Source organism: Marmota flaviventris, chromosome 10, assembly GCF_047511675.1.
Source record: "Marmota flaviventris isolate mMarFla1 chromosome 10, mMarFla1.hap1, whole genome shotgun sequence".
NCBI lineage: Eukaryota > Metazoa > Chordata > Mammalia > Rodentia > Sciuridae > Marmota > Marmota flaviventris.
Genome location: NC_092507.1, coordinates 101,302,308 through 101,315,302, shown reverse-complemented (window position 1 = coordinate 101,315,302; position 12,995 = coordinate 101,302,308). Strand labels below are relative to the sequence as shown.

General features: G+C 49.2%; 1 protein-coding gene across 1 annotated transcript; it reads right to left on the bottom strand.

Annotated features, from left to right (window-relative positions):
* Window positions 1-5,724: 5,724 nt before the first annotated feature.
* LOC114080391 (glutathione S-transferase Y1-like) lies at window positions 5,725-11,523 on the bottom strand. The gene is made up of 9 exons (XM_027921989.2): window positions 11,427-11,523; window positions 11,243-11,336; window positions 10,848-10,923; window positions 10,339-10,403; window positions 9,922-10,003; window positions 9,723-9,823; window positions 8,716-8,811; window positions 8,526-8,636; window positions 5,725-6,202 (listed from the first exon to the last, which is right to left on the bottom strand). Exons 2-9 carry the CDS (start codon window positions 11,276-11,278, stop codon window positions 6,113-6,115), a joined length of 657 nt encoding a protein of 218 aa, XP_027777790.2. The 5' UTR covers window positions 11,279-11,336; window positions 11,427-11,523; the 3' UTR covers window positions 5,725-6,112.
* Window positions 11,524-12,995: the final 1,472 nt, after the last annotated feature.

Sequence of the window (12,995 nt, the reverse complement as noted above, 5' to 3'; positions counted from 1 at the left end):
TGAAATTAACATTATTTCAGGAGGATGGGATGCAGATAAAGGAATGGTGATTAAGGAATCTGAGAGAATAAGCCTCTTCTAGGAATGTTTGGGAAAGAGGGTAAAGTAGTATAATGTCAGCCTGTAGATCCCCATGATACTGGGGGTTAAACCCAGGGGCATTAAACACTGAGCCATTTTTTTTTAAATTTTGATTTTGAAACAGGGTCTTGCTAAGTTACCCAGGACCCCACTAAATTGCTGAAAAAAGCTGGCTTTGACCTTGCAATCATCCTGCCTCAGCCTCCCTAGTTCTGGGATTACAAACATGTGCCATCGCTTAGAGATTTAGAGACCTCAGGATAAAGGAGACGGAGTGAAGGATCAAAGCAGACCATCTACACAGAGACTCCAGTGAGTCATTGCCCTTCTCATCAGATGTGCTTATTACAGAAGGAGTCAGTAAGTTCATCCAAAGACTCAAGGTCCACCCTACTGGTCTATACTCATTCAGAGAAAATTAACGACACCGGTACCAGGATAAGACATTTACAGTTTTCACCAGGGCCCAAGGAGGTGAAGGATTGACCAAGAAAGAAGGTCTCCTTTCCAGTTGTGTAGGAAGCCATGAGAGGACACCTTGAAGACATCTAGAAAATTAAGTAGAGCCAGGATCCTGAGAGATTAACTAGGGACCAAAATCCACCAAAATGATTAAGCTCTGGCCTTTTGTTAGGTTGGGTGGTGGGAACTTATAGTGGCTCACAACTTTGGCCATGCCTCTTTGTATAGCTGTTGGCATACAACTGTCCATCTGTACACAGATGGGGTACCGCAAAACAGGAAGGCAGGAAGCGTCCTGGCTGTCCCAGCTGGGGACTCCACTACCCTGGTCCATGGTCACTCACACACACAGGCCTGCTTCCCCTTGGGAAGGCTCTGGGATGCTCAGGAGGAAGGGAGATTCCTGACAGAAAGGACTCCTCCATTTTCTAGACAGTCAGTCTCCTGGGCCACTGTCAAAAATGGGACCAGGAAGTCTCAAAATTCCTTCTGACCCCCACCAGAATCCCCATGAACCAGTGCCCGGGTCAGAGTCAGTCCCTTAGAAGTAGCAGTGAAAGGCTGTGAGTGCAGGGAGCCAGAGGCAACAGGACAAGTGAAGAACAAGTGGGGTTCAGGCTTGATGGGCAGCAGGCCAGGGCTACTGCAGGGTCCTTACTGGGGACCAGGGTGAGCAGCGGGCAATAGTGGGTAACACTGGGCAGCACAGGGCCTAGCTCCAGAGGGAGGGAACAGTCAAAACTGGCACAGCCGCTGGACTTTGGGTTGGTTTAATTCAGGACACTGAAAGGTTAGGATGGGGAAAATGAGGAGCTGAGGTTTAAAGGTCCTGAATGGGACTGGGTTTGGTGGGAGAAAAGGGGGCTGATAAGGCCTCGGGCGTGAGAAGGGAATAAAAAGAAGGGGAAGGAACGAGAAGGTGCGGGGGTCTGGCTGCTCCTCAGGACCTGGGTGGCAGGAAGGAGACAGGCTCCTCACACCCTGCTCCTGCCCTCCCCTAGGCCCTACCTGTGGCCATCTCTGTGAACACAGGTGTTGGGAGGAAGCGGCTGGACTTCATGTATTCTTCAGGCCCTGTGAGTGGCGAGAGGAAGCAGGAGCTCAGGGCTGCTGTCCCACTGGGCTGGAGCAGCCCCAGTGCAGGAGCAGCCCTGCCAGGAGAGCTCCAGTGCTGAGCAGCGCACAGTCACCCCAGTTTCTAGGGTCTGGAAGGACACCCTTCAATTTCCCGTGAATGGACCCTATGCAAGGTGTTTTATACCCACTAGAAATTACAATGTAGGTTTAGAAAATCCACTCAGCAATCCTGCAAGATTAAGTTCTATATTCAGCATTTATCAACAGGGAAGCCGAAGGGCAGAGAGGTTAAGGAACTTCCTCATGCTCACACTCTAAGGTCCTTGCTTAGCATCTGGACGGCCATCTTAAGTGACAGCCGCCATTTTAAGGAAAAAGTTTTGCTTTCTGGCCCGTGGGCGTTTCTGAGTAAGGCTCACCACTCCCTCATACCAACCCGACCCTTCACTGCACATTAGGACCCTCTGGGCTCTGGTTCCTGAGTCTCCCCCATAAAAGTCCCAGAACTCAGGCCTGTGTTGCCTCTCTCTCCTACAGAGAGATGGCCTTCATTTGTCTCTCGTGTGTATCTCTGCCTGGTCCCCGTCTTTCATTTCTCGCTTACCTGTCCCTCGGTCCTCACTTTCCCTTCCCACACAGCTCACAGTGAGTTGGACGAGCTGGATGGAACCTGGCTCTGTCTCTCCAGTTCTGAGTTCTCTGCCGCACTTTCCCCTGGTCCTCTCTGTAGGGAACCCTGTCCCTCTCCGTCTGCACAAACCTTCTCCTTTTTCATGGGGATGCTTCTGGTATGTCTGGTTTAAAACAAGAAGATGGCTCTAGCAGGATGAAGGGGCTCAGAATATAGCTGTGCAACTTACAAGAGAGCCCAGGTCTCACCCAGTGACTCAGCAAATCCTGGGTGAAATTAGACAGGGGCGGTGAACAAACTTGAAAGGCCAAGCCACCTTTAATTATTCCCCTGAAGCAGAACAGAAAATTCAGACTGAGTGAAACCAGTGTCACTGTACCCCAACCTAACCTCATCTCCAGCCCTGCTACAGACCAGGCCATATGACCTTCTGTGGTATCCTGTGTCTTCTACCCACCCCCCAGGAAAGTGAGTGCCAGATCATTTCAGAGGGGTCAGAGGCCTCAGGCTGCAGCCCTCCCCTCTCTTCTACCCCACCCCTCCCTGCCTCACCCCCACGGTCCTGCCAGCCCTTACACAATCCCCAAGGCCACTCAGCCTGGAACAGATCCAGAGCTGAGGAGAACTAGCTGAGAAAGCAGATCCTCAGATAGGGAGTGGGAAAGGAAAACAGATCCCAGGCTGAATTACTGTCCCCTCAGATCCTCATATCTCTACTAAAAGTTTGTTGGTGACAAAAAAGTGGACTTTGGGCTGGGGTTATGTAGCTCAGTGGTAGAGGGCTTACCTAGCATGTGTGAGGCACTGGGTTGGATTCTCAGCACCACATATAAATAAATAAAATAAAGGTTCATTGACAACTAAAATAAATAAATATATATATATATTAAAAGCAAAACAAGTAGGCTTGGGGTGACTTGTGATTGACAGTGAGGTGAGCTTGCAGGCTGTGATCCCCAGCACCCAGGTGTACCACAGGCACCTTGTAGTTAGGTGTCTGCTATTTCCTGCTGCACTCAGTCCTAGGATAGGGGCATCTTTACATGTCCCACTGAGCCTGACTAGCTAACCTTATACAGAGAAGATCAGTGAATGTGCGTGAAAATACGTGTATGACCCCATGTCACAGATATAAAGCTGAAGGTATTGAGGGGAAGGAGGAAAAGAGGAAGAGTGAAGGTTGTCCCACTGTGGAACACCCCTGTATAAAAAAAATCCTCCCTCAGGGGCCCACATAATTCACTTTCAGCCCCATTCACGGCCCAGGGTCTCGGTGTGTCCCCGTGGAGCACCCGATTGAGCGAAGCCTGATCCAGACCAGGTATGGCTTTTCCTTTAAACAGAAATCAGGGAGGGGCCCTTAGAAGCCAGGGGCTAACAGGGAGCCCAGCACAGCCTCCACTGGCACTGGGACCTTGAGCAAGTGACTTAAAATGTAAAATAAAATTTCAAATCTAATAAGCAGATTAATATAGTTTTTGTTTTTGTTTGTTTTTCCTGATACTGGAGATTGAACCCAGGGATACTCTACCACTGATCTACACCCCCAAACCTTTCTAAAAAAATTATTTTAAGAGTGGGGTCTCACTAAGTTATTGAAGCTGGCCTTAAACTTTCAATCCTCCTGCCTCAGCCTTCTGAGTACTTGGGATTATAGATGAGCACCACCACACCTGGCTTATCTTGTTCTTTTAATTTGAGCTTCTAGATCAGGGATCAGGAAAGAACAGCCACGTGTTGTTGTCTGCTTTGTCTCATTATTCATTCATTGTATTTATAAGTCATAGTGTAAATTTAGCATTTTACCCATTTGAACGGTTCAGTAATTATTATGTACATTCCTAACATTGTGCACCCATCACCACCACCCATATCCCAAACTCTTTTCGACTTGTGAAAATGGAAGTTTTACCCACTAAACAATAGCTCCCCATTCCCTTCTCTCCCTAGCCCCTGGAAACCACCATTTTACTTTCCATATCCCAGACTGTGACTATCCTGCCTCCCTCAAAGAAGTGGAATCATGAAGGTTTGGAATGTTTGTGACTGCTTCATTTCAATTAGCATAATGCACTCAAGGTTTATCCATATTTTATCATGTGTCAAATTTTCTTTCAATACTGAATAATATCCCTTTGTATTTAAAGATCATATTTTGTTTATCCATTCATTGGTAGGTAGACTCATGGTTTGCATCCATATTTTACTGTTATAAATAATGCCACTATAGATATGGGTATACTAATACATATTTGGAAATATGTATTTGAAAAGTTGCTTTGACTTCTTTGGAGTATGTACCCAGAAACGGAATTGGTACATTACAGAGTGCTTCTATTTTTTATTTTTATTTATTTTTTTTGAGGTACCATCGTATTGATTTCTACAGTAGCTATGCCATTTTACTTTCCCTCCAAAAGGGAAAAAGTTTTCCAATCACTCTGCAAAATTACCAAACTTATGGCTGTCGTCGTCATCCTAATGTGTGTAAGGGAGAGGATCATTGTAGTTTTGACTTACATTTCTCCAATGATTCGCAAAATTGAACAATATTTCACGTATTTATTGGCATTTGTGTGTCTTCTCTGGAGAAACATCTATTTGAGTCCTTTGCCCATGTTTGAATTGGCTCTTGGTTTTCTATCTGCTGCAGTCACCTGAGTTATTAAAGTTCCGTGGGATGCTGCTCTACCTAGTAATTATGTATGGTCTGACCACATGCTTGCTGCTTCATGACCCAGGAAACTAGGCCTGCGCATCTCAGGTCACATTGTTCCAAGGACAGCTAGAACGTCTTCAGTGCTGAAGTGGGAGAGAGCTACTGGCTCATACTATAATACCTGCAGAGCTGTAAATCCCAGTACTGGCTACGCAGGCAGGCCAAGGCTTCCTCAGAGATAATTTTTTCCAATTTCCAAATTTCCTGAGCATTGACCATATACCAGACACTACCAGACATATCAGAGATTAAAAAGTCCAACAAGCCCTGCGCCCTCGCCTCAATGAGCTTGTGACTGAGTGGGGTGACAACAGCCACAACACCAACTACAACACAGTGGGGTGTGTTCATGGAGAACGTCCTGGGAACACAGAGGAGGGCTGTCCAGACCAGGAATGCTTCCAGGAGAAGGATCAGAATGTGGTCACCTGTGGGCTCCTCGGCCCCTTCCCATCAGCCCAGCACCTCTCTGAACCATGACACCTAGCTGCACATGGCCTATGGAGCCTTGCACCCTGCCACATGGATGAGGAACCCTGGCATGGAAGGAGCACCCTTCTATAGGAATCCCATGGTGAGGACCACAGGGACATGGACAGGGGACAGCGACAACCTTAAGTGACCTCATACCCTTTCTGACCACACAGAGCACCCACCCCACACCCCCATGCACCCAGTTCCTGCTGTGGACAACAGACCACAGCCACACAGTGAGCCCTGAGGGTGAGAGGCAATGACACAGACACAGAGCAAGTGTGGTCCAGGCTTTATTGGGGTCAGACAGGGCTGGGCAGCTGCCATGCTGGGAACCAGAGCCAGCTCACCAGGTAATACTGGAGTCTGGGGCAGTGCAGGGGAGCACAGGGTCAGTCATGCTCCTCCAAGCAGAGCTGAGGACTGTCTGGTTGGATTCAGGGCAGGAATGAGGAAGGGGAAGAGGGGCTTTCCTAAAGAAAAGGGGGAGCTGTAGCTTACAATGGATTTACTGGGGGAGAAGTTGGGCAGAAGAAAGGGTTCTGAAAAGGGCTTGCAGAGGAAAGGGGAGCCGGAAGGGAAAAGGAAGAAGATTGAAGCTAGGGGTGCCAGGAACATCAGGGCCAGCAGATGCATTGATGGATCCCACCTCTTCAAATGACAGGGTCCTATTTATTGCTCCACTGGGCCAGTTTTAAATACAGAGGACTGCGAAGGAATTGGCTGGACTTCATGTAGGTAGATATCTTCTTCAGTCCCTGGGAGTGGGAAAGAAAAGGCAGGATTTGAGATCTGCTGCCTCTTTGGGTTCCAGCAGCCCCAGTCCAGGAACAGGCACTTGAGTTTGTAATGTGGATACGGAAAATCCACCAAGGATCTGAGGTGCAAACAGGGAAAGCAACTTCCTCATTCTCCCAGGGCTACTGAGTGGGGTTGGGCTGAACCCAGCTTGGCTCTGGGCTCTTGCTGCGCTCCTCCCTCCCCCACAACCTCCGCACTGAGGCCCTGGCACTCCCTATGCGCACAAACATTCTCCTTTTTTCACCTTGAGGCCTCCTGGCATTTGGGTAATGATAAGGAGGAAGGATCTAGCAGAACAAAGGGGCTGAGAACAAGCCTATGCAGCTTGGCAGAGCCCAGATGTCACCCAGTGACTCAGCAAATCCAGGATGAAGAACGCTAGAGGATCCATTGATAACCGCCCCCCAAGACAGTGTGTGACTCCGGAGGAGGGTGGGAGAGGGAGGCTGAACCTTGGATCCTTCTGATAAATAAATCGTTTCTCAGTGACATGTCAGTGAAACTTCACATTGATCTTCCCGGTGGCAATACAATGACCCCTGGAGGTCAGGTGAGCACTGGACTTTGAGCCTGGAACCTTCCATCCTGCCCTCTAAAAACACTGTTTAATTAAAAACTGTGCCCAAAAGGAGCAAGTTCCAGATGTTTGCAACATTTTGCCCACCTGCGGTTAAAGTCTGCAAGGACTAAGACATCCCCCAATGTAACCTATATAAACCATACCTCCCCTGTCTTCAGAGCCATTTTCTACCCAGATAGTGAGCCATCCAGTGCCTAACTCCGCTGCTAAAGGAAAGGCATAACTGAACCATGAAGTCTGGTCCTGTCCGGGTTATTTGTACTTTCATCACGGTGCCGAGACTTTTTTGGTTATTTTAGCTTACACCCACGAAGAAAGGACTGGCCAGCTGTAACCATTCACCACCTGGATCAGAAAAGCTCAAACTTCTCCAGCTGATACCTGAGCCTGTTTTCACTGTGCCCCAAACTACCCCATCTCCTGCACAGCAAAACAGGTTGAATGATACTCAGGTGTGCTGTGCACCAACCTTACCAGGAAAAATACCCAGATCACATCTGAAGGATTCATAGTGTCAGGGCTGCCTGCACACAAGCCAGGCCCAGCCAGCCTCAGGCTGTAGCCCTCTGCTCCCCGCCCCCACTCTTTGACCCCACAGTTGTGCCAGCTCTTACACAAGCTCCAAGGCCACTCCCAGGAAGAGAGCCAGAGCTAATGAGAACCAGCTGGGAAGCAAAGTACATTCTCAGCTGAAGTGGGAGGAGAGAGGAACTCAGATCCCAGGATGAAAAACCAGTTGAACTAATGCCTCAAATTCTCAAATCTTTAAAATCTCTAAAAAAAAAAAAAATAGGCTTTGTTGATGACAAACAAGTGGACTCAGGGTGACCCTAATTAGCTGTGGAGTGAGGCCCAGACCACATTCCCTAGCACCCAGCTAGCACCAGGGGCATCTCCTAGTCTGGTGCTTGACATTCCCTGCAGGACTTGGTCCCAGCATGGGGTCATCTTTACAGTCCTACTCTCCAGATATAGCATTAGATACAAAGGAGAATGCCCAGAGAATAAGAGTTAAAGTGAGAGTATGGCACCATTTAAAATAGAACATGCGAGATAATGAAGAGGAAGAAATGATGAAAAGGAGGGCATAGAATACCCAGATGGAACAACTGAGGAAAAAACCCCCAAAGTCCCCCACATGTACTCACCCAGCACTGGTGCTTCCCCAGGTGGCATCTGATGGAGCCAAGCCTGCTGCAGAGCAGCTCTCAACACTGTCTGGGCCTTGCTCTGCCAGTCCCCCAGCCTCACCTCAGCCTCCCACCTCCAGCTGTACACACCCTGCCTTGCTCTCCCCCTGCACAGTATCCTGGGCTGTGAAACCCAGGCTGCATGAGGGCCTGAGGTTGCTCCTTCTGACAGAAGGCAGGACAGACACCCACCAGGGCCTTAGGAGCCAAGGCTGACAGAGAGCCCAGCACAGCCTCCACTGGAACTGGGACCTTGAGCAAAAGACTTCCCCTCTACAGTCCCAGTTTCCATCTCTGTCCAATGTGCCTGGTAATTCTATCTAAAGCCTTGCAAGTTGCTGTGTCAATAAATTAGTCAAGGTAGACGTAACTTTTGAGCACAGGTCCTGGAAAAAATCCAGGCCTCAAAACGTGCTAGTTGTTCCTTTTGTAACCTCTGAGATATGGAAAGTCTCGTGGAAAACAGGAAGGAAAAGAGGCATTGAAGGGTGAGGAAGAACAGGGCATCACCTCAAAGCGGGACATGAAGTCCTTCAGGTTTGGGAATGCCTCCAGGCACTTGGGTTCAAATAGAAGGTGCTGGTCCAGGACATCATAAGTGATGAAATCCACAAAGGTGATCTGCAGAAAGCTGAGGATGAGTGGGCATGAAAATCTCTACCCTGGAAAGAGTGACACCTCCAGACTCCTCCCCTTTTACCTTGTCCCCTGCAAACCAGGGCCGCTTCCCCAGGAACTGTGAGTAGAGCTTCATCTTCTCAGGCAGGGTCTCCAAGAACTCAGGCTTCTTTTTCTCCTGAGGCAGAAATCAGCTGTCACCACCCTCAGACAGGAGCTCCCTGCCTGAGGGGCTGGCATCAGCAGTGGTGTGCATGGCCCACCTGCCAGGGCTGAGCACCTGCCATGCACCTGAGCCTGTGTCAGGGTGAGGTTTTCATTCCTGCAACACCACTGCTTAGACTCCTATCTGGTAGCATTCCGATCTCTCAGAGTGATATAAAGCAGACAGGAACACAACATGGTCCCTGAAACTGTCACCACTCGTGGGTCTAGTACATATCCCGTGAGTCAGACTCAGGAGTATATGGCAGGCTATGGACTTGAAGAAGCAAAGTACTAAAAGAGCTCTGAAGATATAACAAAGTTCTACCCAATAGGAGGTTAAAGGATGAAATGCATATCTGAGTAACATGCATAACGTTAAGGAGTGTTTGATGTTGCAAGAAAGAAGGAAAGTTCGATGGATGACTCTGAGCTGCTTATTGGGAAAGGTTCTGACACCTGCTGGTGTCAAGGACAAAACACGGGGGAAACATGTCTGAAGAGAAGAGTGCATTACATTCCCTCGTCTATTACTTCTTGAGTTTTCAATCTCTGTATTCCAGGATCAGGGAGGTAGTATGAAGCTGTGGAAGACAGTGGCCATGGCAGAGGTCAAGGTGGAGAGAATCTGAATGCCTGACTCTACTGTATAGAAACTGGATGTCATATTGGAGTCTGGACTGTACCCCAAGAGTGGTAAGAACTGATCCACCAGTGTTTCTATGACAAGATTTCATAGGTTATGAGAGTCAGTCTGTTGGCAAGATAAGAAAGCTTGGAGAAGGAGTACCACTAAGGAATCCAAATGTTGAACTGGACCAATAGAGATGTGAAAGCATGGGTTTAAATCCCCTAAATCCTGTCTGCTCCAGAACTGTGACTCACAAAGTCAGGGCTGTAGCAGATCACAGCAAGTTGTACACGAGTGTCCATAGCCTGGTTCTCCAAAATGTCCACACGAATCATCTCCTCTTCTGTCTCCCCACCTATGGCCCACACAAGAGGGACACACCTTCAGCCTCCCACCCAGCCAAGCCAGGGACACGGCCACCATCCCCCACACCCTGCAGCCAGCCCCACTCACACAGGTTGTGCTTGCGGGCAATGTAGCGCAGGATGGCGTTGCTCTGGGTGATCCTGTGAGGCCCGTCAATCAAGTAGGGCAGCTGGATGGACAACCAGGGATGGTCAGGTGAGCCACCTAATCCCAGTCCCCCTTCCCTGATTTAGGGCACATGTGAGACCTGGCATTAGTGTGTCTGGCCCATGGTAATCACTACACAAACACACTGTGGAATAAGTGTATGATCTGGGACACAGACCATCACTCAAAGACAGTGTAGACACCCATCCATCAGAGGTGATGTTGGGGCAAAGAGTAACACACACAGCAATGAGGTCAGTTGAGGAGAAGCTCTGGCCCTAGAAACTCTACCCTGGACCAAGGAGATGAGACAAAGATGGCTTCACTTTCCCCAACCACACCATCCTCCCCACCTACATTGGGAAAGTCCAGGCCCAGCTTGAATTTCTCATCCAGCCACTGGCTTCTGTCGTAATTGGGAGCTGTGGGGGAGAAGATGATGTGAAAGCAAACCTCCCCTGAGTCCAACCCCCCTTCCCCAGCATCCTCCCAAGGGATCAGGGATAAGACCCCTGAGAAGGTGAATGTGAAATCTGAGTCACTAAGCCTCACATTCCTAGATTTGGGTGGGTATAGAGAAGACAATGCTCATAATTACTGTTGGATCCTAAACTACTGAGGCTTACGAAAGGTTCAGGCAAGCCTTAAGGGGAATCCAACCCAGTTGCTCTTGGAGAGGGATCTGGGACTGCTGCCAACATCATGCCTTTTCAGACCAAGATGTATCCTCAAATTCAGGAAGCATCAGGCCCTAGGTCCAGCAGGAGGAGGGTTGTAGGCCTGAGCACAGAGTGGCCAGGCATGGTCTCATTGCACCAATCAGCAGGAGGAGCTGGGCAGGGGTCTGAACAGGAGGATGCCATTACCGTCCCCCATGGTGTATCTCTTCTCCTCATAGTTTGAGTCTGTGTATTCCAGGAGCAGGCGGATGGGGTTAGTAAGCTGGGAGAGATGGTCATGGCAGAGGTTAGAGACAGAAGAACTCATTAATTGCAGGTGAGCCCTCTCCCTACCACCCTACACCTATCACCAGCACTCATGCCAGTGGGGACACACACACACACACACACACACACACATGCACACACACACAAACACACACACACACACACAGAGTCTAGCACAGGCCTCCTGTCAGGGACAGGCCGGGGACTCCAGAAAATCCTAAAGAGGATCAATGTTCTAGAACCCACTACCCCAAGCTGATCTGCACAGCCTAGTCCCTCATCCCCATCCCACCTGCCAAAGGACCTTTGCTTACCCCACGAACGTCCCAATAACCCAGTATCATAGGCATGGTGCTGTGTACTTAGCAGACAGGCCTCTGTCAGGATGGCCTTCAGTTCTGAGAGCCTCTGGCGAGCAGAAAAGTGGGGACTTGTTGTGATCAGTGTTTATCTGTTGGTCCGGCCCTACCCCACCTCCTGAATCCTCCAATCACAGACCCCTGAGAGTAAACTGTGGCCCAGCGGAGGGACAAGTAGGATCTAACACTGCCCCAGCTATGAAGGTCCGGGGACCGGTCTGGACGTGCAGAAATCAAAAGCAGTGTTCTGCTGGCCTGCTGCCCATCCCCACCAGCGGCTCCCTCCTACCCCCTCTGCTGGGTGCACAGGGAGTGGCAGTGTGCTTGGAGACAGACCAGTCAGTGGATTCACGGTGCACTCACAATAGTCACAAGTGCAGTGGTCACAAGTGCTGTGGTGAGAGCTGGGTGGAAGGTCACGTTCTCCAAGGAGCAGACATCTCTCCTGCTTCCTAATGGAAAAGGAGGGGTCCATAGGAGACCCTGGAGGACTCCACACAAGACACAGGTAGGCCAGGGCCAGACCTCAGCTGTCCAGGTCCCTATATTCTGGCCCTGGCCCTGGCTCCTGACTCATGTGTGCTCTTGGTATAAGAGGTGTCTCAAATGGCCTTTGATGTAACTCTGGGATCTGGGACCTGTGGAGCAACTCTCACCAGGACAAGGTCCTATACAAGAACACTGTTCTTCCTCCCAACTTTTCTTCCTTGAAGGCAAAAGACTGTTTCTAAATGAAGAAAGGTGGGACAAATTGCTCTGTGGTCAGTTTTGCCCTGTGTAAAGGATTGCATAAGACACAACAAGAGGATGAAAACAGGAAAGTGCAGCTACAAATGAAATGGGTTTGCATGTTCAAGGGCAAGATTGTCGCTCTGCCCGAAATAAAATTTGTAAATTAGCTAACACTTTGCTGGGATGGCAGGGAGTAACCCCAGCATGTCAGGAAAGGCTTCCCTGACCAAGACAAGGTATTCAGTAGGGGTGGAGAAGCTCAGACAGAGGTCGTCTGGATGTCACATGCTTCGCAGGTCTCTGTGAAGAGGGGAGCTCTGAGGCTACCTTACTGGGCTGGCAGAGAGCAAAGCCTGTTGCAAGTGCTGCCTTCACATTCAGGCAGGTTTAGTTCTCCCCTCTCAATCATCAGACTGTGTTCAGGCTCAGGATGCAGTGGCGGGCCCCAAAATGAATTGCCCTTAGGCAGGCCCAGAGTAGGACCATCCCACCAAGTGCAAGTGGACACGTGCATATGCCTGTGCCTACACGTGCCTGTGCCTGTATGTGCATGCATGTAGGCGCGCGCGCACACACACACACACACACACAGTGACTGGCGTTGGGATCTGCTGTATCTCATGACGCTTTAAAGGTTTTTACTTTCTCAGTGTTCTATCTACATCTTGACCTAACACTTATCTTGAGTTAAAATTCTACAAAAATCCCTGAGAAAATAACTTTTAAATGCTAACATTGATTAGAACCATAATTCTGAAAGACGTGGGATAGACACTGTACATTAGTGTTCATCCATTTGGTCCCTCCTTTTTGAAAATGCACTCGTGGAGATGCCAACACAGAGACGCCGCAGCACTAAGGCCATCTATAAAGTCGACTGCAGTTTGGCTCTTAAGGACTGAAAAGCAGGAGGGAACTGCAGGGGGCAGATTTTGGAAATATAAGACACATTCTAGCATTTTTAAACACTGAGCAT

What these genes read in the sequence shown, in the direction of transcription:
- LOC114080391 (XM_027921989.2), bottom strand. Translation starts at nt 11,278, where the DNA reads ATGCCTATGATACTGGGTTATTGGGACGTTCGTGGG. An exon ending in GAGATACACCATGGGGGACG is followed by an intron (nt 10,404 to 10,847) that starts GTAATGGCATCC and finishes TCTCCCCCACAG; the next exon opens with CTCCCAATTACGACAGAAGC. An exon ending in TGGGCCTGGACTTTCCCAAT is followed by an intron (nt 10,004 to 10,338) that starts GTAGGTGGGGAG and finishes TTGTCCATCCAG; the next exon opens with CTGCCCTACTTGATTGACGG.